Raw genomic sequence first — 25,602 nt, 5'->3', positions numbered from 1 at the left:
GGTGTGTGTGCTCGCCATGTGCACCAGTGCCGGAAGTTTTTCCCTTAGCAATACCCGTACTGGGGGAGCACTGTGGCGACCCCTGGAGTGGCACCTGTATATCGTGCTATAAAGGGGACTGTGTGCTCCCCGCACCCTTGGTTCCTTCTTGCTGGAAAACTCCGACAGTGGGGAAGGAGGGCGGGGTGTGGAATAGACATGAGCAACACATCACGAAGAACGTCAGTTATAGAACAGGTAACTGTCCTTTCTTCGAGTGACTGCACGTGTATTCCACAGTAGGTGATTCCAAGCTATACCTGTTGGAGGTGGGTAGGACTTCATGATAGCCTGGGACGGAGTATCGCTCTGCCGAACCCGCCGTCATCTCCAGACTGGGAGACAATCGCATAATACAAAGTGAACGTGTGAACTGAGGCCCAAGTGGCCGCTCTACAAATGTCTTGGATAGGGACATGGGCTACGTAGCCAGCTGATGAGGCCTGAGCCCTCGTTGAGTGTGCCCTAACGATCGGTGGCAGAGGAACCCCTGTCAGATCATAGCATGTGCATATACACAAGGCAATCCAGCGGGAAAGACGCTGGGTGGAGATGAGTTGCCCCTTCACTTTCTCAGCCAAGGCAACGAAAAGCTGCGAGGATTTCCAGAAGGTGAAGACACCAGTCCCAACAGCCCCCGAAGGAGGCAAAGTGTATGGTATTGCCCCAGGTGGAACTAATGAGTGCCTGTGCCTATGAGAGGCTTTGATACTGCACCAAAGGACTTGCTGGAAGCCTTCTTATGAAGTGAAGGCTGGGATTTTGATTGCCTGTCAGAGTTGGAAGGATGCTTGGGACACTTTGAAGTGGTCACTGAAGAGAATAAAAAGCAGCACTCGTCTCCAGATTTGTGCTTTGAATCCAGAGCAGCTGCAGGGGCACTTTTGAGTTAGTCTTCTCATGATCAGGCTCCAGTTCTGAAGACGGATGAGTTGCCCACTTCATAAGAGGAACTTTGAGGTGGAAATCCCTCTGTTTTTAAATTATGATAGGGAAAGAGGTGCAAATAAGGGCCATCTCCCTCACATGCTCCTCACCCAGACAAATTAAGCAGCTTCTGTGCCTATCTGTGACAAAGGCCACATACATGGGCATGCTGCTTAAAGACTGGGGATTTTTTCCATACCAAACCCACAAGACTACCTAAACTAACTTTGCTAACTTATACTATTGAACTAACTATACACAAAAAACAAGATTAATTGAAAGCTGGTGAACCAATGCCAATAGGTCCTGGAAGCACCAACTCTCACCATGAGCAGTGAGAAACAACAGAGGGAGGTAGCAGACATGTCCCTTTTATGCCCTTGCCTCAGCACATGAGCAGAGAAGAGGCACATTTGTTGTCTAGTGGAACTGCTGGCAAAACTGATGGAATTGGGCACATGTACACCTATACTGGAACGTGTATGTGCACAATTACTTGGAGAACAGTTAACTCCTTTAGAAGGAGAAAAGGGTCCTGTGTTTTGAATGCTGTTATTACTCTTCAAATAAGAGATTAAATATCAAATGCTGGCTACATTTGGAAAATAATTTTTAGGCAATCAGACTTCTCAATAGTTACCGATGAAGTGCATTCCTCACACTGTTTCTTTTCCACTTGCAGACTCTCCAACTTTTGCAGCAACACAGTCTTTTCTTGGGTAAGAGACAAGATTTGTTCTTGTAGCAAAGGAAGTTGATCACTGTCTTCCTGGTGTTTAATATTAACTTTTTCTTCAAGAAGTTGGTCTCTCTCTAAAGTGACCTGTTTTACCTCCTCAGTCAGCTGCAATATCTAAAAAGACAGGGTATCCCAACAGGATAGCATTCATTCAAAGACTTGGAGAAAAAATTAAACCTAAATGACATTTATTCATTCTGCTATGTAACACCAAGGTAGGAATTTGACCCCAACAAATGATGAAAAGACCTGGACCACCCTTCTTTTACACCTCACTTGGCTCAATCACCTTCTTACCTCACAATTTAACTAACAGATGTCCTACTACTACTACTATGTCGTTTGAAGACCTGATGATTTGAAGAATATGGAAAGATCCAGAGGAGCAAATGGTAGAGGTACAGCTCCTAGAGGGAGTTCCCTTCTTGATCCCAGTTACTGACTAGAAGGTTTCAAGGAAAATGGTTAAGATGAGGAGATTGTGCAAGATAGGCATGGGTGGCCTGTTTTCACAAATCTAAAATTTTAAACCAAGATGTGAATTGACAGTTTTATTTTCAAATTGATTTGACATCTTACCTTGAGCTCTAGCTCACCAACAGTTTCTCCTAGAGTATCTTGAGCATTTAGAATCACAGATCTTTTCTCTGAAATATCTTTCTCCAACTCCTCAACAGTCTTCTGGTACTGCTTGATAGAGCTTTGCGCATTTCTCAGTTCTTCCTGTGCCAGGATGTTCTTTAGTACAATAGGACAATTATACATGTCAAAACAAACTCATGTCACATCAGTAACTAATCTGTTGGAAGAGGTTTATTACAGGTTCCTTCTCCATCTTATCCTCCACCATTCCTTATCTTTCAGTACTATTTCTAGGCATTTCTGTAGCATTCCCCACTGCTGCACAATTATTCATTTTGATTCACATGAGTTTCTTACCATTGCAATTGTCTCTTGTATATCCTCCTTGAGCTGGTCTGTCTCATTTTGAAGGGTTTCTTGTTTTTGCTTTAGGTCATCTCTTTCCTGGACTAGAATTTTGATCTCTTCTTGACTTTCATGGAGTTTCTGAATAATTGCCAGTTTCTCCATCCTCTCGGCCTCTATTCTAGATTCATTAGTTTTTGATTTCTCTTTTAGTTGCTCCATTTCATTCAACCTCTGCTGAGCTTGATTGAGCTCTTCTTTCACACCAAGAAGTTGTTCTTGCTCAGCAGTCTTTTCTTGCAATTCTTGGATCTTGTTGGAGAGCTTTAGTTTGTAAGAAAGTCCAAGCATATTAAAGGTTATAATGGAGAGTCAAATACTGTGTTCAAACATTCTTCCCCAACCCTGTATGTATTTGCCTTTTAATAGAAAGCATAGCTTTCATTAACTGAAAATTGCATCCAGTCCATCCTAGTTCCCAGAATCTTGCCCAATCTAAATAAAAAAAGTGAATCATGCACCAGTTTCAGCGCCAGAAGTCCAAGATTTAGAGCATGGTACATGGACACATTAGTCTGGTGAGCTTTTTAGGGCTATGTAGAAATTGCATCTTTATGCCACTGACCATTCTTTTCCCCAAATTCCCCCTCTTTCTATCATTGCATACTTTTAGCAGTATAATATGATTATGGATTTTAGCCATAGAGGGCACTAAAGCATGTACTAATTCTCAAGTTTGAGACCTTAGTTTCTTTTTTTTTTTTTTTTTTAACAGAACAAAAATCAATTGTGTAGCAGTTAGAGGCCCAATTCTGTGAGGAGCTAAGCTGGCTCCACTCTTATCAACTTTAATGGAAGTCAGGGCGGAGGCTGGGAGGATAGGGGATAACTGCTCAGCATATTACAAGATGGCCTGTCCACACAACCAGGTTAAAGAAGAAAATATTTTAAAGGAAGGACTGTGGGATGGGATGGGAAGAAGAGTATGATATATGAAAGAGGAAGCAGATGTTTTGTCTCTGCCACTCAACAATCTGTGCGACATCATAGTCCTACGGCACAGTTCTTCCCATTAACTTCAATGGGATATTGACTAACAGACTGCTTTCTAATGAGGGCTTACAGAGTGTTTAATATGTAGTTAAAAAAATCCATTCATCATGAAATACTGCCAACAGTGCTAAAATCATGGTGCTACTACACATTCATGTGAGCACCCATGCACTGGCACTGGCAAGCTGCACTATAGCACACTTATCTTTTCATGACCTTATTTAGATGGGCTGGTTTATCAGTCAGGTGGCTCCAATGGCTAATCCTGCATGGATCAAACCCTTGCAAAATTGTTTGCATAAAGAGGTGAGGAGCTTAGTAAAGTTAATAGGCTGTGGCAGTAAAGCTTTACCAAGTTCATTTTCTGCCTCTCATGCTGCGCACAAATCCAAATGTGAGGGAGAGGAAAGGCAAAAAGTTTTACCCTATTCCCCAGATATCTGCAGAACTTGTCTGGGGAAGGGAGAAAAGATATACAAGCCTGGTGATCCGTTTAGAAAACAAACCCAAACCCAAACTGTATAGAGTGTTTAGGAGAAAAATCTAAGCTGTTCTTAGGTAAATAAAAGAAAAAACTCCATATACTTCAAACCAAAACACTCTGTCTATTGATCACAATATACTATATGGTAGGAATTCAGCTAGTAAGAAAGTACTTCCCAGATTAATACATCTGTTTTATCCAATTTTAGCCTTCAAAAATAGCTAGTACCAGCAGGTAAGGTGCTGTAAAGGCCTCTGTGAAATATCCAATTATTATAGAATCTTTCATCACTGATTATGGAAACTATTACAGGTATATTTGTGCAACTTCAGTTTAAGAGTTTCTCAAGGAGGACTTTACTATGAGTGAGTTGTTCTGTGACTATTCCATACAAAGATGGAAGGCACTAACCTCTAGTTTCACATTGTCCACAATTGTTTTAAGCTTTTGGGCTTCGTCAGATAGAAATTCTACTTGGTGTTTCATTTGCTCACTTTCTTCAGATGCAGTCAACCATTTTTGTTCAAGTTCTTCATGATGGGCTTTGAGCTCTAGGTACTCCTGATCAGCCTTTACATACTTCAGTTGGGTACTGGCTAGGTCTTCTTTTGATATTCTGATTTCTTCAGTCATGCCTTGAAGTCTAGCCTCCTTTTCAGCCACTTCAGAGAGCAGTTTCTCTCTTTCTGATGTTAATAAACACAACTCCTCTGATTTCTCATATATCTGCCAAGGGAACTGGAATATTAGTGCATGTGCTACAGTAGCTACATCCCCATATGCAAAGGCAAGAAATGAACAAAGGCTGATGAAAGCTGGATCAGATCAGTAAATGGTTATGAAACTACATTTTGCCCAGGCAACAGCCAAAACTAAAAAAAAAAAAAAAAAAAAAAAAAAAACCAACCAAAAAAAAAAAAAAAAAAAAAAAAAAAAAGACCCCAGTCTTGTATGCATTCTCTTTCTAAAACCTGCTTCTTTCAACTCCCTTCTCTAACCACTTATAAATTCCTTGGGCTGCCCCCAGATACATATTTTAAATATCTTTAAGACATGTCTATCTCAGAAATTTAGGTGGATATTCCTAATTAGGGAGTCCTCTATAAATATTCTGTTAAAGAGATTTTATGGGTACAATAGTCTATTGTTATTCTCTAATTTGGCAGACTTTTTGGTAATCACTGTGATATTAAAGTTTGAAGACTTAATGGGGCGGGTGTTTCTGATCAGCATTTTACAGAGGAAATTTGCCTTGGATATTTTAAAGTGCATATTTTGGCATGTAATTTTAGTAAGTGTTTGAAGATAAACAAGTCCTTAGAAAAGCCATGTAAAGATAAATTCCTTGAGCTATATTTAAGGGAAGGTTAGGCAATTGAAACCTGCCCAGAGACTTTGCTTTAACTTAAAAAAATTAAATATTTCATTCCTATCTAAGACAGTGGAATCCCATTCAGGGTCATGAATGGCATGTCTAAGTTTAGGGTACTAAGCCAAAGCTCCAAATCCCTGACCTGGAGTGGTCACCTCTAAGTCAGATTGGGCAGTCCAATGGTTTTATGGATTACTGACAAGTCACTAAAATGTGTTTCAGAACTTGGAAAAAAGTGGATGACTTCACATTTAAGTTTTGAAATATAAATATTAAATAAATTTAACCCCCCGCCAAAAAAATAAGTTATCAATTTGGTTGATTTACCTTTGTTCTAATCAAGGTTTGGGATATTTTTGACAGTATAAAAGGATATCCAGGAACCTTTCACCAATATAACGAGCCCTCTAAAATTCAGTATAAAATAGTAAGAAAACATCTGAAAAAAGGAAGGCTTGTCTTAAGCTTAAGAGCCTCCCTAGAAAGTTTCATATATTCGTCACCAATGCATATACTAAGGCAGTCAGAACATCCTTAATATTTTTAAATATATGCAGATCACTTCAGCAGCAGTATGCATGCACAGATGACCTGTTACTTTAAGTTCTTAAGAGAAAAATACATGGGAAGGGGTGCGTGTGTCTGTATAGTGTCACACACTTAATAGCTTCCATAGGATGAGCTCGTTGCACAGAGCCTCTTTGCATCCCTCAATTCCACCCCACAAGCCTGTGTGCTGCCTTCTATTCCCCTCCATTTCAGGAACTCTCTGCAACTCCCCACAATCTCCTCCTTCCAGGAGTTTTGGTATCCCCCACCATTCTCCGTTCTTCCCATACCCAGGGTCCCCCTGACACCAGCAGGTCTGTGCACACTTATTTCCACTTCTTCCCATTCCCCTACTCCTCACCATGGGCTCTATATGTCCCCTCCTTCCCCAAAGCTCCCCTCCCACAGGGGGTCTGTATGCCCCATGTTTCCCCCATAGCTGGGTCCCCCAGTCTCCCTTCATGTCATGGACTATATGCATGCCCCCATTTCCCCTAACGCTATTTTTCTGTCTGGGAGATTACATACAGACAGATACTGTCAAGTTAGTGTAACGCCTTCATAATCTCAGCATATTACTAGAGCAAGAGGTTTTGAATTTTTACCTGTTTCTGTAGCATCTCAACTTTATCGGGTAGAGATTTGAATTCTGATGATGTATCTACTTCCTTTTGTAAAACTGTGTTTTCTTCTAACACTTTATCCAATTCATTTTTTAAATCGGCTATCTTTCTTTCCAGTTCCACAAGAGACAACAAATCTAGAGTTTGAAAGATTTACATTAATAAAAAGTTCCAAAGAAGGGGGAAGAAGCGAACCATTCTGATTGGTTGAGAGAACATTACCAGGTTTTAAACAGATTTACTTTTTGGACTGATTAAAATGAGACTTGTTGACAATGAAGGAGGAGGTCAGGCTGCCAATTAGTTATTTTATCACTAGTTGTTTGGATCAATCCCAGATTATTGCAAGACAACTTCTTCCAAATATTAAAAAAACGTTAACTTCACTGTTTATTCCAGTATGTAACACAAAAATCCCATCACATGAAGTGTGTGGGAAAAGCTGAACATAGGAATGTTTTAAGCAGTTGATGTGTATCAGAAAAAACAGTGATCCCAAAGGGGTGAACAATGAAGCTTCCACATGCTTGAATGAAGTAAAGCTCAATAGCTATTGCTCTATACCAGGGGTCATCAACCTTTCAGAAGTGGTGTGCCAAGTCTTCATTTATTCACTGTAATTTAAGGTTTTGTGTGCCAATAATACATTTTAATGTTTTTAGAAGGGCTCTTTCTACAAGTCTATAATATATAACTAAACTATTGTTGTATGTAAAGTAAATAAGGTTTTTAAAATGTTTAAGAAGCTTCATTTAAAATTAAATTAAAATGCAGAGCCCCCCAGATCAGTGGCCAGGACCTGGGCAGTGTGAGTGCCACTGAAAATCGGCACATGTGCCATAGGTTGCCTACCCCTAGTCTATACCTTCCCCTCCCCTCTCAAAACCCCCCACACTATTAATGTACACTTGTATAGGTTACTATGTCAAAACACTATGAAGTGGGGAGATCTACTAAGTCATTCATAATAGCCTTTTTGTAACAGTACCTTTTGGAACTTTACCCTCCAAGAGCAAGGTTAACTTTGTGTTTTCTTGAAAGGCAGATTGTAGCTCTCTTTGTAAGTCAATTTGCATTTTTTTGTAGCTCACTTTTCCTGCTTCTAACTGACTTTGATACAATTGAACATCCTTTTCCATTTGCTTGTAACCATTTAAGAGCTCATTCTGTATGAAAAGAGAAAGATTATTCTAGTCACAGAAGTACTGTGACAAATTAAACTAGGCACTTAATAGTAAGCAAAAGCTCCTTTCGCCATTGCAGTTCTTTCAGAATTGTCCCAGTATTATCTATAACTTCTCCCCACATATCTACCTGGTTATTAAAGTCTTGTTGCTTCTTCAACTCTTAACAAATATCAGGTCTTTATGTACTAGCTACTTATGCTTGCCTTCCATCTGGATTACTGTAATATATAATATATATCTCATAGAACTGGAAGGGACCCTGAAAGATCATTGAGGCCAGCCCCCTGCCTTCACTAGCAGGACCAAGTACTAATTTTGCCCCAGATCCCTAAGTGCCCCCCTCAAGGACTGAACTCACAACCTTGGGTTTAGCAGGCCAATGCTCAAACCACTGAGCTCTCTCTCCCCCCTGTAGCCTCCTCTCCAGCTTGATATCTGTGTCAGTCCCCTCAAATTTGTCTGTAGCATTCTGAACAAATTGATCTTTCAGGCCCAGACCACTTTACTCCCCTATAAAGTCACTCCATTTGTTTATCCTGCCCCTTATAGTATCTTGTCCTGATCCTCACTTTCAAATCTCACACCTCTGCCTTCGCCTTCTTATATTCCCTCCCTTTGCTCCACCAACACCACTAGCCTCAATGCCCCCTTTGTGTCCCTCTCCCATTCCTGTTCTTTTGCTTTGTTTCATGCTGCTCCCAAGCATGGAACACCCACCCAGCCGCAGTGTGCCAGGCTTCTACCCTCCTTAGTCAAATTCTTCCTAAAGTTCTACTATCCTACTACTGCAGTGTTACGGTTAATGTTATTGATGTGAATGATAATTCTCCAATATTCAGCCCAGAAGACTATTTCCCTAATGTATTAGAAAATGCCTCAAGTGAGACAACTGTTCTCCGTCTAAATGCAACTGATGCCGATTCTGGACCACGATTCATAGACTCTAGGACTGGAAGGGACCTCAAGAGGTCATCGAGTCCAGTCCCCTGCCCTCATGGCAGGACCAAATACTGTCTAGACTGATTGAATGCCATGATTGAATACGCAGTTTAGTCCTCAGATAGTGATCTCTTTGTCATTGATCCCAACACAGGAATCACCACCACCCAAGGGTTCTTAGACTATGAAACAAAACAAAAGTTATCATCTAACTGTGAAAGTTTTTAATGTTCCAGATGAAGGAGCCCCATGATTATAAAAAACAAGTACAAGGGAGATTAATTAGTAACTTCCCCTGAGTCGTCTTTCCAGATTTGTTCCTTGACTAGTCTCTCTGAAACAAGGAGAGCCTCTATAACAGTTTCTTATATAACCAGAAGCATATCACTTATGCTGAAATAATAAGTTACTTGCCATTTTCTCTTTTAGCTCTAGATTTTCACTCCTGAGAAATGCAGATTCTCTCTTGGCATCCAGGGCTACAGTTTCAGTATCAACGAGAGACTTACTCATTTGCTGAATTTCATCAAGTAGTTTATCAGAGTCTCCCTGTAAGAATGAAACAGATATTAAACACAAATAACCAGAAACTATGATAAAGCAACTATGATCTTGTTAGGATCCCCACATAACCAAATAAGTATCATATTGATTTTCAGAGTCCTAGAGAGCTTGTTGTGTTTAAGTGCCACAGTAGCAGGAAATTTTTCCTTCGAAAAATAGAACATATAGCAGTTTATCTAGTAATCTTTCTTAGATACATTTACTGATAAATGCAGTATGAATTATACAGTAACTCTTCACTTAAAGTCATCCTAGTTAACACTGTTTCATTGTTATGTTGCTAATCAATTAGGGAACATCTTATTTAAACTTGTGTAATGCTCCCTTCTAATGTCGTTTGGCAGCTGCCTGCTTTGTCTACTGCTTGCAGGAAGAGCAGACCTTTGCAGCTAGCTGGTGGGGGCTTGGAACCAGGGTGGACCGGCAGCCCCCATTAGCTCCCTGTTCCCTTAAGTTCCCTGTGCAGCAGGTGCCCAGCAGGCTAGCAATTACAGCTGTCCCTTCCTCAACTACCATGTGCTGCTCCTGCCCTCTGCCTTGGAACTGCTCCCGGAGACTCCTGCTTGCTGTATGGGGGGGGGGAGAGGGGAGGGAAGGAAAAGGGAGGCTAATGTCAGGGTGTCCCCTTCCCCCCTGCACCCCACTTACCCCATCTTCCATAGAGCGAGGGGCAGCAGAAGAGGGGGACACCAGGGCTCAGGATGGAGGGAGCTTGCAGCAGCTGCAGTCTCAGCAAGCTGATCTAATTAACAAGGCAGTGTACTTAAAGGGGAAACATGCACATCTCTTTCCATTCCTGCTGCCTTGTAGAGTGAGAGAGTTAACCCTTGAGGGCTCAGCCAATTGCTAGTTCATCATTTAGCAGTAAGGGAAATATTCCCCCCTCTGACTCCTCCACCGTGTGTGTGTGTGTGTGTGAGAGTGTGTGTGTGAATGAGAGAGAGAGAGTGTCTTTTGTCTGGTTAAAAAAATTTCCCTGGAACCTAATCCCCTCATTTGCATTAATTCTTATGGGGAAATTGGATTCACTTAACATCGTTCTGCTTAAAGTTGCATTTTTCAGGAACATAACTACAACGTTAAGTGAGGAGTTACTGTATTTGCACAGCAAAAATTCAGATGTGTTGATGAGTAATAAGTAGTCAGCAGAATAATCAGCCCTTGTATAGTAGATTTCTACGCTTTTGTTTTTTTCCTCCTTTGGAAGGAGTTCAGACTCTCCTATTATAACCAAATTAGCTCTAAAATAAAAGTCAGAGGAGAACTCAAGTTCACCATTGAAAAAGACACATCTTTCTTCCCCATGCCTGCCTTCTGTAGTTCTTCCACATATTTCTGCAAATCCTTTACTTGATTTTCTTTTTCTTTAAGCTGTTCCAATTTTGATTTTAATTCAATCTGAAAAAAAGAATTGGAGAAAAGCAACATAAGCAGGTGAACAATTTAAGTATACAATTTGGTTTTACAGGTAACTTCACTAACACAAAACACTTACGCAATAAGTAAAACTGATCAGAGCCCAATTATTTTATCTACTAAAAAAGTTAGAAGGTTAAGCTCCGATATATACAAAATTATGTATTTCATTCTATACAGTCATCCAATTGTGGTACATGCAAGACCATCAGCCAAGCTCACCTCCAGATCTTCATTGTACACTTCAGCATTTTTAACTATATTCTGTAAGTTGGTAATTTCATGTATTAGTTGTATCTGTGGAGCAATTGAAGCAGAATTGCAGAGGATATTAGAAAGCACCCTCCATTAATTTTAGTTGCCATCACCATGAAAATAAGCAAGATCTACCTTAAATTTTCCCCAGGGTTTGGCAAGACAATATGTTGTTTCTTAACTATAGTAAACAACAAGTCATTACGTCCACTTTAAGGCAGAAAGAAAAGTTGCATAAAGTCACAGCCCTTTACACTTCAGCTTCCCAATAGTTTAACAAGGATTTCAGCATACCTCACCTGCCATAGCCCAAACACAGGATGCAGTGTGATGCAAAATAAGTGATTCATGCAGGAAAAACTTAAAGTGAAATTCAATCCTTAAGATTAAGTAATTTTTTTTTAGAAGCTCAGTTGCTATTGAGTTTGGGTTCCCAAGACTGCAGGGAAAGGTTTAGATATGCAGATATAGATATGGAGGTTTAGATATCACAGCTCCCACTGCCGCAGTTTGCCGCTCCAGGGCAATGCGGCACGCCGAGGAACACGTTGGCCGCCCTTCCCGAAGCGGCAAACCACGGCCACTGTGAGCCGAGATCAGCCGAACCTGCGGACGCAGCAGGTAAACAAACCGGCCTGGACCGCCAGAGGCCTTCCCCGAACAAGCGGCAGCCCAACTTTGAGAAGCACTGTTCTGTACTACATAATTTCCCAGTACATAGAAGTATTTGTCTTAGGTTTCTTTGCTGACATAGTATCATGCAGCAAAAGCAAGCATTTCAATGTCCTACAGATATTACTGCTGAGTCTCACAGTGATATTTAATTCACAAAACAAGACTTGAATAATTATGTCAGACCTATACAAGTAGTGCATTTCTAAATGCACTAAAGCAAGATCTTCTGTTCAAGATGTTTGAGTTAAATATTTAACTTTATTAAATCATCATTTAGAAAGCACTGTTTACTAACTTCAATGACAATAGCACTCTTGACAAAATCTAAAATAATGTGAAGTGTAGATTAGTAAATTCAATTTTTACTGTGGACATTATCCAAGTTACAAACAGCTTATTTAGCTGAAATTCAGTTAAGGAGTGCAACCCTGAACTTGCCTGCATATTGACATCAGAAAACTGGAGCAAATTTTTCTCCATGACCTAGCATCGAAATTCCATAATCCCTCAGCTAGTCTGGACATACTTTGTAATTTTGTGTTTGTAATTCTTGGTAATCAATATGACTTTCTAAAAACATGCCAGGTCTTATATTACACACTTCTAAAAACAGACTTCACCTCATTTTTCAGAGAAGTCTTACCAGGCTGTAACTTTGATTTTAACATCTTACCTCATGGTCTTTTTGGGTTTGTTTTTCTAGTTCCTCAAATTCATCTGTTTCTATCTTTTCCTTTAGTTTCTCTTTCAATTCACCTATCTCCAACTTCAGCTGTTCATTTTCTAATACTAGGTTGTCAAAGTTAGCTTGCAGGACATTCACCTCATTTCTAGCAATATCCTAAAAAAGGAGGAATGATGTGTTATGAGAGGGTTTACTTGCATTTTAAGATGATTTCTATTAGGACACTGAGCTGACCTACCTTTTCTAGCGCTAGCGTTTCACAGAGTTGGACAGAATCTGCAAAGTCTTTTTGACTCTAGAAAAAGAAATGCTTTCTGTTAGCCATTTTACAAGATCAAGTGACTTAGTTTAAAAAAATTAGTACTGTATGAGTAGCCAGAGTTGAAATAAATAAAATAAACCCTCAAATTAAGATGCATTTATTTTTAACAACCACATTATGAAGGCTGCTAAGATGATGACAACAACGTTGGTTAGTATAATGTTTAGAAATATAGGAAGCATAATTGATCTTGTAAAAGAGGTCAGCCTGGCCAGATCAGATTGCAGACTGAAAAAAATTATAAAAACAAATTCCCTCAGTTGCATATTATCTTTTATTAAATTATCAATCTTGAAAGTTACCCAGTTCATATTAGCTCCAGAATTCCATTCGCTTTCCGAGATTGCATCAGGGGTAGGTGGACACAGATAATCATATTCAGAATACTCTGAAAACATAGCTAAAAAAAGAAAGATATGTGCATTTAAAAAACAAAAACACAGCAACTTGTCCATGATGGTAAAATTTGTTTTCTCACAAAAAGGATTCCATCAGTTCATAATCAAATACTGTGTAGCCATATCTGCAAATACTGCTAACTGGATAGAAATTTTTGCTCCTATGTGGTCCTTCTATAAATGGCCTGGGACTATGCCACACAGTTCAGTCTTCAATACCCAACAAATATTAACATTAGGAGAGGAAAATCCAATGGATTCTCTATTATGAAGTAATAAGAATTACAGGTAAGGAAAAATATTGCCTTTAGAGGAAACCCAAGGGGGAAAAGAATTATATAATTTGAAAATGGAGTGCTCATCCTAGAAGGGGTTTTGGGGGGGGAGTGGGGAAGCAGGAGGGAACAAGCTCCAGTGAACAACTTTGTCCAAGTATTCTTGTATACCCCTTATCCCCAGCTCAGGCCTTCTGGAAGAAAGGAGTGAACCTCTGCTCTTCTAATGAGGCTTGTGGGTTTTTGACCACTGTGGTTCTGATTATTTTGACAATGGATTCACCTATTCCTGCTGAGAGGTTTAGATTTTTTGAAAAAAAGAACTCCGCAATTTTGACAGGGACCCTTTGTTGTAAAGAATGATTTGTCAGTACCCGAAATATATAGCTAATCTTAAAATGGATCATTTTCTTGGGGAGACACCCTGGGTCTAGGCTTTTGTCCTTTTTCTGAAAGACAGCAATTGAAAGTCTGAGACAGGGCTAAGGAACTTCCTTGAGCCAAGTATGTGAACATCACTGGTTACTTTTACCTTTTATTTGCCCCACTGGAGTGCTGTCTTTACCCCTTTTGTCAGGAAACCTAGAAGCAAGTCTTCTAGTTGGTTATTATTCATGTGCAGTATCTTTATTTTAACTCATTTGCACTGTATCATCCAGTACAGGTGCTATGCTACAAGTAAATTCTTTTACTCCAAACTCCATGTATATTGAAGCGCTCTCTCCCCATCTCAACATCTTCATCTGGATAACCAGTGAGCACCTTCTAAATCAAGTTTCCTCATGTCTCCTCAAACATGTACTCACAATCCTCCATCTCTGGAATCTTCTCTGCCAATGTTTTCATTTTTTTGGCATCAGTTGGCTTCAGCTTTTCAAAATTTGCAAAATAGCTGATGTCCCCTTGATTTATTTTCCCAGGGGCCCAAGTAACTCTTCTTCTTTTTCTTTTGGCCTGAAAAAGGGGAGAATACACAAATGAAGTCATGTTAGAACAACAACAGTCAAGTGAAGCATTAATAATAAAGGTAACTTTCCTTCATTTTACTCCTCGTTGTTCCCCTAACAGTATAAGCAGATAAATAAAAGGGGTGATTTTGTTTGCATTGCAGTTTTTCCAAAATTGAGGTTCAGCTGAAGAGTATGTTTTCCACAAAACTACTTCTGATTTAAGTTCTGTAACAGATATCAAGAACTTTACAGACAATGGATTGAACCTCACAACAATCCTGTTACTTAAAAAATTATCCTCATTTCAGACTGGGTAACTTAGGAAGAGACTGTGTAATTCACCTAGGATTCGGATAAATTCTTATGACAGAGGCCAACAAGCCAAGGCTAGAACTCAATTCTTCTGAATCTCAGTCCTATGCTTTACTCACTAGGCCATCTTGTGCATCTTTTTCTAGCTAGGATACTGCAAGGCCAGCTAAATAGCCTGACACCGTACTGAAGTGTCAACCAAAAGTCTAAAGATTAGTCATTTCATAAGCTTTACAGAAAGGACCACTTTTCATTATATTTCACAGATCTAAGGAAAAACACACAAAACACCTTCTCCAGTTATAGGTCAAGATTTTTCCAGGTGTCCTGTGTGACCCTGAATAATTACTCAGTCTTACTTTAAGATCTTTCTGGGATGTAAATGAGGAGGCGGTGACAAGCATTTCAGTTAGATTGACTATCCTATTTTCTTGTATTTTCTGAAGAGAGTTTTTTTCTTCTAACAGCTGGGCTAGTTGGTCTTTCTCCATCGCGTGGAGATGAGTCTTTGAAGAAACCTACCATAAAAAAAAAGTCAGCTTTGTTGTTTCCTTCAAGTAACAACTACTTTTATATAGATACATAACATTAGCATATAAGCTTTTTTTTTTTTTTTTAAACTAACTTGGAGCATTTTTCCATACACTTTGTCAGTTTTTTTGATAGAATAATCTAGCCTGTAGTTTACTTTTAAAAATCTAATATTTATGAGAGTTGAACAGGGAAATCCAGTGTTTCCTAGCAAAGAAGAGAAGGTTACTCACCTTGTGCAGTAACTGAGGTTCTTTGACATGTGTGTCCCTGTCGATGCTCCACTTTAGGTGTCGGTGAGTTCCAGCACTGATCAGATATTTACGATAGCAGTGTCCATGCGGGCCACACGTGCGCAGTAGGCATCTTGCGGTGCTGCTGGTACTGCACCTAGTGCACGCATGACCTGAGTCCTCCAGTTCCTTCCCTACTGCAGAGTTCCAACTGCGAACTCCAAAGTAGAGGGGAGGAGGGTGGGTAGTGGATCACCCATAGGGACACTCATCTTGAAGAACCTCAGTTACTGCACAAGGTGAGTAACCTTCTCTTCAAGTGATGTCCCTGTGGGTGCTCCACTTTAGGTGACTCTAGAGTAGTGCCCCTCAGAAGGCAGGAGGGACTTCTGGTTCGTCTGAGTCCTTGAGGTGAACACAGTTAGGCTCACTATGGCATCAGCCCTGGAGTCATGACTGATTGCATAGTGCTCAGTAAACGTGTGGACGGAGGCCCAAACGGCCACCTTACAAATCTCTAGTATTGGAACATTATGTAGGAACACTATTGAGGTTGAAATGATAGTAGAATGACTCTGATGTGCACAGGAAGGCCTGTGTTCCGAATATGATAGCAATTTTGAAGGCATGTGGAGATCCATTTAGACAATCTCTGAGTGGATATCGCGTCTCCTTTTGAGCGCTCTGTAATAGTGTTTAACTTGTTCTGAGCAGGCTAGTCATCATGATGGAAACATGTAGGAGCCACACTTGTAGGTGGACTATCTCTGGATTTCGGTGAAGAGTGCGAACGTTGACCTGAAACAGCAGTTCCAGACAACAAGGGAGAGCTCAAGGGGCACATATCGCCATGTGCATCAGGTAAGGGTATCAATCTTGTCTGGGCCACGTTGGGACCATGAGAATAACCGTGGCCCTGTCTGTTTGTATCTTGTGTATCACACGTGATATCAGTGGAATTGGTGGGAACACATACATTAGTTGTGCACGCCATTTGATGAGAAAAGTGTCCCCCAGTGATCGGGGTCCCAGTCCTGCTCTCGAGCAGAACACTGTGCATTTGCGGTTCGTTGGGGATGTGAACAAGTCGATGAGCAGAGTGCCCCACCAGCAGAAAATGGATCTCAAAACTCCCCCATTCATCTCCCATTCGTTGTCTCAGCAGAAGTACATTCCGAGCGTTTCCGCTGTCGCATTCAGACAGCCAGGAAGATAGAAGGCCAAAATGTTTATGTTGTGTTGTATGCATCAGTTCCATAACTTCGGTGCATAGCGAGTGTCAGCAAGTGCCTCCTTGGCGGTTGACACAACATGCATGCAACATTGTCTGTCAGTGTGAAAGGATTTGTTTTTTATATGAGGTAGGAAATGTCTGCAGGCATTGCGGACTGCATGTAGCTCTAGTACAGTGGTCCCTAACTTTTTTGGCTGGCGAGCGGAGCGAGGCAGTGGAGCATCCGCTGAGAAGCCGCCGAATTTCGGCAGCATTTCGGTGGCAATGCCTCTCGATGACATTGCTTGCCGTTGACAAACAGTGTCAGCGAGAGGCGTCGCCGCCGAAATGCTGCTGCAGCATTTCGGTGGGTGCTCTCTTGGAGGCCAGGACATGGGCGCATTAAGATACCCCTGCGGGCGCCATGGCACCCATGGGCACCGCGTTGGGGACCCCTGCTCTAGTAGATTGATGTGTAACTGAGTCTCCATAGGAGTCCATTTGCCTTGAACTGTGTGTTGATGCACATGGGTGCCCCATCCTAACAGCGAGGCATTTGTGGTGATCACAATTGATGGAGGCTTATATTGGAACAGGATGCCCATACAAACATTTTCTGGTCCTGTCCATCAGTGTAGAGTCAAGGACACTGAGTGATACTGCAAGTTGTTTGTGTAGGCTGTGCTTGCTGGGTATGTATATCGTTTTTAAACCGGCCCTGTAGGTAGAGCACATGCGGGCATGGGGTTAGAGTGGATTTTCATTCATTTTATCTAGAGCCCTAGATCCCTGAATAGTGAGACAGTGGTTTTGACTGTGTCCATTGTTTCACGTTGAGTTAGTCCTTTGAGAAGGCAATCATCTAGGTAAGGGAAGATCACTATTCCGTTTGTGTAAATATGCTGCAACTACTAGTAGGGCTTTGGAGAAAACTCTTAGAGCAGTAGATAAGCTGAATGGTAGTACTCCACTGGAAGTGTTCATGTCCTACTGTGAATAGCTGGTATTTTTTGTGAGCGGGATGAATGGTGCTATGGAAATAAGCATCACTGAGGCTGAGGGCTGAAAACTAGTGCCCCTGTTGCAGCGCTAGAAGTATCGTGCTGAATGTGATCATTTTGAACTTTTGGGAGTGTATGAACTTGTTCAGCTTTGAGGTCCAAAATAGGTCTCCTTCCCCCATTCTTCTGGGTCAAGAATTAATGGGAGTAAAATCCCTTTCCTTTGTATTGTGAAGGCACTTGTTCCAGGACACCTCGCTGTAGATGACCGACTTCTTGTTGTAACAGGTGCCATGAGATGGGTCCCTGAAGAGGGATGGAGAAGAAGGGGGTAGGGTAGGTGGTCGGGATGGTATATCCCGAACAGATTATTTCTAAAACACATTGGCCTGATGTTATCAAGGCCCAGATGTGACAGAATGGGCAAAGGAGATGACCAAAACATGGGAATGGATTGGGCAAAGGTGCTGCCTGGGGAGGGAGGTCATTCAAACCCTCAACCAAATCTTCAAAATTGTGGTTTTGGAAGAGCCATTTGGGAAGTTGGCACTTGGGATTGAGGTCTTCTCCGATGCTGTGAGCGTTGCTGTTGATTATTGTAAGGCCATTGTTGCTGTTGATTGTTGGAGGAGTCTCTGATAAGGTTGGTACCGTCTTCTCTTTGCAGGTGGGGTATAAATCCCCAGAGCGCGTAGAGTGGCCTGAGAGTCCTTCACCGAGTAGAGCACCTCATCAGTTTTATTCGAGAACAGGTTTTCCTCGATCAAAAGGCAGGTCTATTTTTGTTTGTAGTTCTCTAGGGATGCCAGAGGCCTGCAACCAGGATCACTAAGGCTGCCACGTCCATGATGTCTAGGGATACTTGGAGAGCTGTTTTGGCAATGGGTTAGTTGACCGTCGTTTACAATGGCATGAAAATGTGACTGCTTCTCCTCAGGGAACTCTGCTGTGAACAAGCTACACTTCCCATAGTTATCATAATCGTATTTTGCCAACAAGGTTGAATAGTTGGCGACTCTAAACAGTAATGTGGCTGTAGAATAAACTTTGCACCCGAACAGGTCGAGCCTGTGGTGTCAATCTAAACTAGGTTGCTTGCCGCATTGGTTAATGGCATCAACTACCAAGAAGTTGGGAGGCGGATGGGCAATGAGGAAGTCTGCACCTTTTGCGGGGACACAATACTATTTATCCAACCTTTTGGATGTTGGCAGAATTGAGACCAGTGTCTGCCAGACTCTCTACTGATTCCAAGATGGCATCATTGATGGGGAGAGTGATCTTGGAGGCAGATGACAGTTGTAATATTTGTACCAGCTTGTGCTAGTTCGTCTACACTTCCTCCTGGCTTTGGGCAACCCATTTAAACTGTTCCTGGAACGGTCTGAAATCTCCTGCCGAAGCAGGCAGTGGTGGCATAATCGCCTCACCCGAGGAGGAGGAAGAATTGTGTGCAGGAGATATAGTCTCCTGTTCTGTGCCCACTTCCGTGTCATCCCCAACTTCCTGAGCCTCTGTGGGCTGTGGGGTGGGAGTTGCTGGGTTGGATAATAGCTCGTCTCTATGAGCCATGGGTGGCCTGGCACGTGTATCCGGGTAAGTTGCCCAGGGTTCCCAATGTGCCCATTGCATGGGGAAGGCCATTGGCAGGTACATCCACAGTGGTGTGCACCATGGTTGAGCCATTTGGTTGTAATGGTATCTTGGCCCCATATGGCTCCAAGGTGGTTGGTATTCTTTTGGTGAGGAATGGTCTGGTGAGAAAGTGCCTTGTTCCTGCACCTCATCATCTTCACTAGACAAGTGCTGTTTCATGACAGCTGCTGGGATCTCCTCCATAGCCCCTGGGGGAACCTTGGTATTGAGTACTGGGGAGGCCGGTGCTGACAATATCATCAGGTCTCTCTGGTGCTGCAGAGATTGTGTCGGTGCTGATGTCGGAACCTTTGGTGCCACAGGGTCCATTCTCATCCATGCCAGCACTGGTACCAACTGATGCTGCATCTGTTTGGTTGGTGCTGACTTGGTTTTCTCCACTGGAGCTGCCTGTGCTGTCGGTGCTGGGGGCAAAGGCATGGTGCCTGAGGAGACATTTGGTGCAGAGTCCCTTATGGGTGAACTCGGTGCTGTGGAGGAGGCATGTCTTTGTCTGTGCCTTCACTGTCTCCTTTGCTCAGGCCTCAGTAGTGCTGGAGGTACCCAGAGTGCCATAGGTGCTCACCTGAGCATATGTCTGCAATGGGGTAGTGACCTGGCAGGAGACCACTGTTGTTTTTGTGCTGCTCTCTGAAGAGATGTCCAAGTCCTCTTCCTCTGCCTTTTGGAGTGTACGTCTTTTTCTGTTGGAGGAGTGCCCAGAGAGGCAGTCTGCGTCCTAATCAGGTTGGAGGGATTTCTGCATCAAAATCATTTTTAGCCTGAGATCCCGGGCATGTCAAGCTCTGGGTTTCAAATTGCTGCAGTGGGTGCATTCTGCAGGTGGAGATATGCAGCTCACCCAGACATCGTAGGCACGTCCAAAACGGGCATTGCTTTGCGGCAGGAACTGCAATGCTTGAAGCTTGGGGAGCCAGGCATCTTAACGGTTAACCATCCCCAGGATGGAGAGTAACTAAAGAAATTATTATTTTTTAAAAATAAAATTAACAGTAATACTAACTATAACTAGCTATTTAAACTAGGGCTGTCAATTATCGCAGTTAACTCATGATTAAGTCAGAAAAATTAACTGCTATTCATCGCAGTTTTAATCAACACCAATTGAAATTTATTAAATATTTTGGATGTTTTTCTACATTTTCATATATATTGTATTCTGTGCTGTAATTGAAATCAGTGTGTATTTTTTATTACAAATATTTGCACTGTAAAAATGATAAACAAAATAAAGAGTATTTTTCAGTTCACCTCATACAAGTACTGTAGTGCAATTTTTTTGTCATGAAAGTACAACTTAAAATGTAGATGATTATTGTTACATAACTGCACTCAAAAACAAAACTATGTAAAACTTCAGCGCCTACAAGCCCACTCGGTCCTACTCCTTGTTAAGCCAATCACTCGGACAAACAACTTTGTTTACATTTGCAGGAGATAATGTTGCCCGCTTCTTGTTTACAATGTCACCAGAAAGTGAGAACAGGCATTTGCAGGAAACTTTTGTAGCTAGCACTGCAAGGTATTTAAGTGCCAGATATGCTAAACATTCATATGTCCCTTCATGCTTTAGCGCATCTGGCATAAAAATCTTGCAACACTGGCTACAACGGTGCCATGAGAATGCCTGTTCTCACTTTCAGGTGACATTGTAAACAAGAAGCAGGCAGCATTGTCGCCTGGAAATGTAAACAAATTTGTTTGTCTGAGAGATTGTCTGAACAAGAAGTAGGACTGAGTGGACTTGCAGGCTCTAAAATTTTACATACACCTCTACCCTGATATAACGCTGTCCTCGGGAGCCAAAAAAATCTGTGTTATAGGTGAAACTGCGTTATATCGAACTTGCTTTGATCCGCCAGAGCATGCAGCCCTGCCTCCCCTACCCCCAAGAGCGTTATATCAGAATTCATGTTATATCAGGCCGCGTTATATCGTAGTAGAGGTGTAGTTTTATTTTTGAATGCAGGTTTTTTTGTACATAATTCTACATTTGTAAGTTCAACTCTCATGATAAAGCGATTGCAGTACAGTAGTTGTATTAGGTGAAATACCTCTTTTGGGTTTTTTTACAGTGCAAATGCTTGTAATTAAACAAATATAACGTGAGCATTTTACACTTTATATTCTGCATTGTAATTGAAATCAATGTATTTGAAAATGTAGAAAACATCCAAAAATATTTAAATAAATGGTATTCTAGTATTAAATAGTGCGATTAATCACGATTAAAGTGGAGCACCCACAGGGACAGCATTCAAAGAAGAAACAAATTCCCTCAAATTCCAGACATGTATGACACTAAATACAAGACTTTAAACTAGATGTTTCCACAAGACATACTCATGATTAAAAGATCAGATATCCAGAGAGGTCTTCCAGATCACTCCAGCTCGATAAAAATAAGTGTGTACAGTTTCAAGTGGCATTTCTGGAGAATTCTTCTGAAAACTAGTGTCATGGCACTACCATGACTGCTCTAAGTACCACAGCCATGCAGAAAAATAGGACTGTTTCTTCAAACTTTAGAATAAAAAGTAATTGACCATCTCAGCAGAGAGCGGGCAAGACTTTTGTATGCTTTTACAGTCGATGGGTAGAGATTTAAAATTTGGGTCTCTTAAAACAGATGACTTAAGTAGATCTAGGTAGGAAGTTTCCCACATGACCACAAGCTTGTCTTCCCCTAAAAATTCTGCATAGTTTTTATAGGCTTTGAGACATAGCATGTTATTATTATTCTATGTATAGTTTTTAATGCTTTGATTTACATTTTGGATCTTAAAATAACTAATGAGTTTCTTTAAGACACCTATGCAAAGAAGTGGAGTCTTGATTTTAAAAAGGAAGTACCAGGTGGAGCTAAATATTGTGCTCTTTCTCAACCTCTCAAGGCATGTTCAGGATCTGAGAGTAAACTTCCATTCTATATGGCTTTTCAGGGCAGAAGACTGGAACAAGGACTTCTGATAAGATCTGAATCCTTAAGAGTGACACCGTCAACTTGAAATATAGTAATTATAAACAGTTTTAGGTACTACAATTATATCTGAGTTTTCCTATAAAAGTGTGGCTTTACAGTTCTCATGTCTTGTATTATGTGTACAAAACAGAATGGGAATTGACTGATTGACTGTACAGCACAAACACTGTAAGAGTAAAGCCGGCTGAAGGAAGTTTGCTGTAGCCTCAATTTGTCAAGAGAATGTCTATTCTGCCTTCTCATACCAGGAAATCCATCACCCAGAGATTATGGGGTTGCATTAGTGCATTTGCTGAGTATGAAAAGTGATATTATTGTTTAGAAATTTTCCTGTTTTCAGCATATGTTCTGCATAGTCAGAAGACATGGAACCATGTGTGCCGGGGAGGTTGGGGGGCAGCTGCAGCAGCATGAATGTCTGAAAATTTTCAATCTCAGTTACAGTAATTTTGGGAGTTTTTATAATAGTAGGTGACGAAATTCTAGGTTAGTGATTCTTCAAATGCAAAAGGAAGAAAATCCTTTGAATGCCTCCAGAAGTGTGGTAGCTAAATGAGAAAAACACAGAACCTAGAAGTGGGGTCTGCATGCATTTATCCCTGTACCTATGGGCACATGGAATCTAGTTAGGTTAACTGCACTGAATCTGAGAAGTTTCACATATGGATCTATGGAAATAATGACATACCCATAGCTACCATGAGCTGTGTTGTTATACCATATTAACCTCACACACTTCAGCTTGTTGTGTGAAAAGTGAGATATGGTCCAAAGTATTTTAAAAGCAAGTGCAGTTTATCTTCAAGTTTAGTTGCCTTTTATTTGGCATTTTTTGGCCTTTCTATATTAAATGCTATATGATTAGTGTAATATGTTCTGACATACTTCTTCCAGCTGCCTTTTCAAGTCCACTATTTCCTTGCGATATCGTTTCAGGAGGGCATCATCATCCAGGACTTCGTTGACTTTTGGAGTATTCCTCATTCTTTTGGCTGTATTGGCAAACTGGAAGAATGACCATACAAGACAGTGAAGCTTCCCGTAAGAAGAAGTTACAGAATAAGTAAATCAACCTTCATAGTTTTCTATCAGAGATCAAAGTCATAACAGGATGACTAGAAGGCAAAAATGAATATTTACTATTTGAGTAGCAAGCGCCAAAATTAGTTAAGGCTGCAATTCAACATTACACCTGATTATTTTCACTTGCTCATAACTTGTTCTTTTTTGGGGTGGGAAGGAAGGAGCAGGGCTGAAAGCTTCGATTTCTGGTATCAGCCCAAAGATGAAACCAAGAGGTTATTCAGCCGAATTTGATTTTGGAGAGCATAAGAAATACAATAAATCCAACCCTACAGATAAGTAAAAATTGAGTAGTTCTATTAACTTCACTGGGACAACTCATTCAAGCAAGGGTGTAGGTTCAGACCTAAAGCACTTTTCCAATATATATATATATATAAAAAAAACCCAAAACATTTTGCACGTAGCTCAGAGTGCCTGACCTTAAGTTTGAACTTCACATATCATGAATCCTGAAGCAGCTGCTTGTTAAACTCAGCTATCTTAGATTATCTTTTGTACAGTAATTCCCCACTTAACGTCCTGTCGCTTAACATTCTTTTGATCTTAGGTCCCTGCTCAATTACAGAACATGCTCCATTTAAAGTTGTGCAATAGTTCACTATAATGTTGTTTGGCTGCCTGCTTTGTCCACAGCTGGCAGCCCCCCCTCCCCCCATCAGCTCCCCTATGCCCCCCCAGTGCCTCCTGCCCGCTGACAGACCCCGCCTTCCCCTTCCTCCCCCTGCCTCCTGCCCTTGGCAATCAGCTGGCTTGCAGCGTTCAGGTGGCAGGGGACAGAGGGGGAGCCTGCGCACTGTGTCCTTGCTCCTCTCCCCACCCTCCTGAACACTGCAAGCCAGCTGATTGCCGCAGGCAGGAGGCCGGGGAGGGAGAGGGGAGAAGCAAGGACGTGGCATGCGGAGTAAAGGAGGAGGAAGAGGGAGAAGATGTGGATTAAGGGTACGGGCTTGGGGGAAGGGGTGGAGTGGGGGGCCGAGGGTTGAGCCCCTCGCCCCTGGTGCTTGCAGAGTAGGGGAAGCTACCGCTGCTACTGTGCAACATGCTTCTCCTAGCCTACAGCACCTTCAGCCTCCTTGCCTGCTTCATTGTCTCCAGCACCAGTGGGCTGTGCCTGTGTGGGGTAAGGCAGGGGCACCTCCCAGCTATAGTACTGTACTGTATGGAAAAAAAATTCCTGGAACCTAACCCCCCCCCCCCCCATTTACAGTAATTCTTATGAGGAAATTGGGTTCACTTAACATTCATTTCACTTAAAGTCGCATTTTTCAGGAACATAACTACAACATTAAGTGAGGAGTTACTATACATGCACAGCAAGAAGTTCACATTTGATTTAGTTTTGGTTTTCCTATCTCACTACAGAACTATGTAGTTATTTTTTGCTGCTCTGTAGTTCCAACCTTCAAGTGTGCCTTAATTTCAGAAAAAGTCAGATTGCATGAAAGGAAAAAAGACTAAATTTAACCCCGCCCCCCCAAAAACTATATTGGGCCTGATCCCTTGTTTGCTTGTGGCTTTACATCACATGACCTTTCTAGGAACAGGATCTGTCACCATATGATAGGTCTATACAAATGAGTCGGGGAGGAAATTACCAGCAACCTTAAATCAGGCATTTCCTAACTCTTGACTGTTTGGCTTTGCAATTTTGATAATGTTCGGTAGCATAGTTTGTGTGCATAATGTGTAATTATACACACAAAATTATAACTGCATGCCAGTAACAATGAAGTCTCTGAAAAGGGGAATTTATGAGAAAGTGGAGACTGTACAGATTATGCAGATGGAGGAAACAAGGAGAAATGAAAAATCTGTCTGTCAAAAGAAGCAAAGTCCATACAACATATGTCAGAAGGTGCCTGGATAGGGGCTCAAAGTATCAAACAGTGCACTTCAATGGCTCTCAAGTCCACAGGAGGCCTCAAGAAAGATTAAGCAATCAATTTTGTTAAAGTTGTGTTTCTGACCTAGTTAGCTAAAACATATTAATGCTTGGAAAAAATAAAGGAACAGAATCATTTTACCTGAAGGGTGCTAAGAGTTTCATCAAATGAAACTGGTGTAATTGTGCAAATGATAACTGTCTTAGCATTTCCTCCCAAGGAGTTCTGGAGAATTCGTGTCAACTTGCTGTCTCTATAATTTATGAAACTGTTGTGGAGGGGAAGAGAAAACACCAAACAAACCATGAAGCCAAGATTAGTGTTC

General features: G+C 41.4%; 1 protein-coding gene across 1 annotated transcript in view; it reads right to left on the bottom strand.

Annotated features, from left to right (window-relative positions):
* Window positions 1-25,602, bottom strand: part of CENPE (centromere protein E) — a 76,034-nt gene that overhangs the window by 32,878 nt on the left and 17,554 nt on the right. The window contains exons 11-26 of the mRNA XM_075066218.1: window positions 25,419-25,545; window positions 23,194-23,313; window positions 15,051-15,209; window positions 14,236-14,383; window positions 13,059-13,156; window positions 12,673-12,729; window positions 12,423-12,590; window positions 11,042-11,116; window positions 10,679-10,801; window positions 9,254-9,388; window positions 7,702-7,879; window positions 6,696-6,850; window positions 4,581-4,895; window positions 2,645-2,956; window positions 2,285-2,443; window positions 1,607-1,819 (exon numbers count right to left, since the gene is read on the bottom strand). Of these exons, the coding sequence (XP_074922319.1) occupies window positions 1,607-1,819; window positions 2,285-2,443; window positions 2,645-2,956; window positions 4,581-4,895; window positions 6,696-6,850; window positions 7,702-7,879; window positions 9,254-9,388; window positions 10,679-10,801; window positions 11,042-11,116; window positions 12,423-12,590; window positions 12,673-12,729; window positions 13,059-13,156; window positions 14,236-14,383; window positions 15,051-15,209; window positions 23,194-23,313; window positions 25,419-25,545 (2,542 nt within the window). The remainder of the gene's footprint in view (window positions 1-1,606; window positions 1,820-2,284; window positions 2,444-2,644; window positions 2,957-4,580; window positions 4,896-6,695; window positions 6,851-7,701; window positions 7,880-9,253; window positions 9,389-10,678; window positions 10,802-11,041; window positions 11,117-12,422; window positions 12,591-12,672; window positions 12,730-13,058; window positions 13,157-14,235; window positions 14,384-15,050; window positions 15,210-23,193; window positions 23,314-25,418; window positions 25,546-25,602) is intronic.

Source organism: Chelonoidis abingdonii, chromosome 5 (assembly GCF_003597395.2).
Source record: "Chelonoidis abingdonii isolate Lonesome George chromosome 5, CheloAbing_2.0, whole genome shotgun sequence".
Classification (NCBI taxonomy): Eukaryota; Metazoa; Chordata; order Testudines; family Testudinidae; genus Chelonoidis; species Chelonoidis abingdonii.
This window is presented reverse-complemented; position numbering and strand designations above follow the sequence as displayed.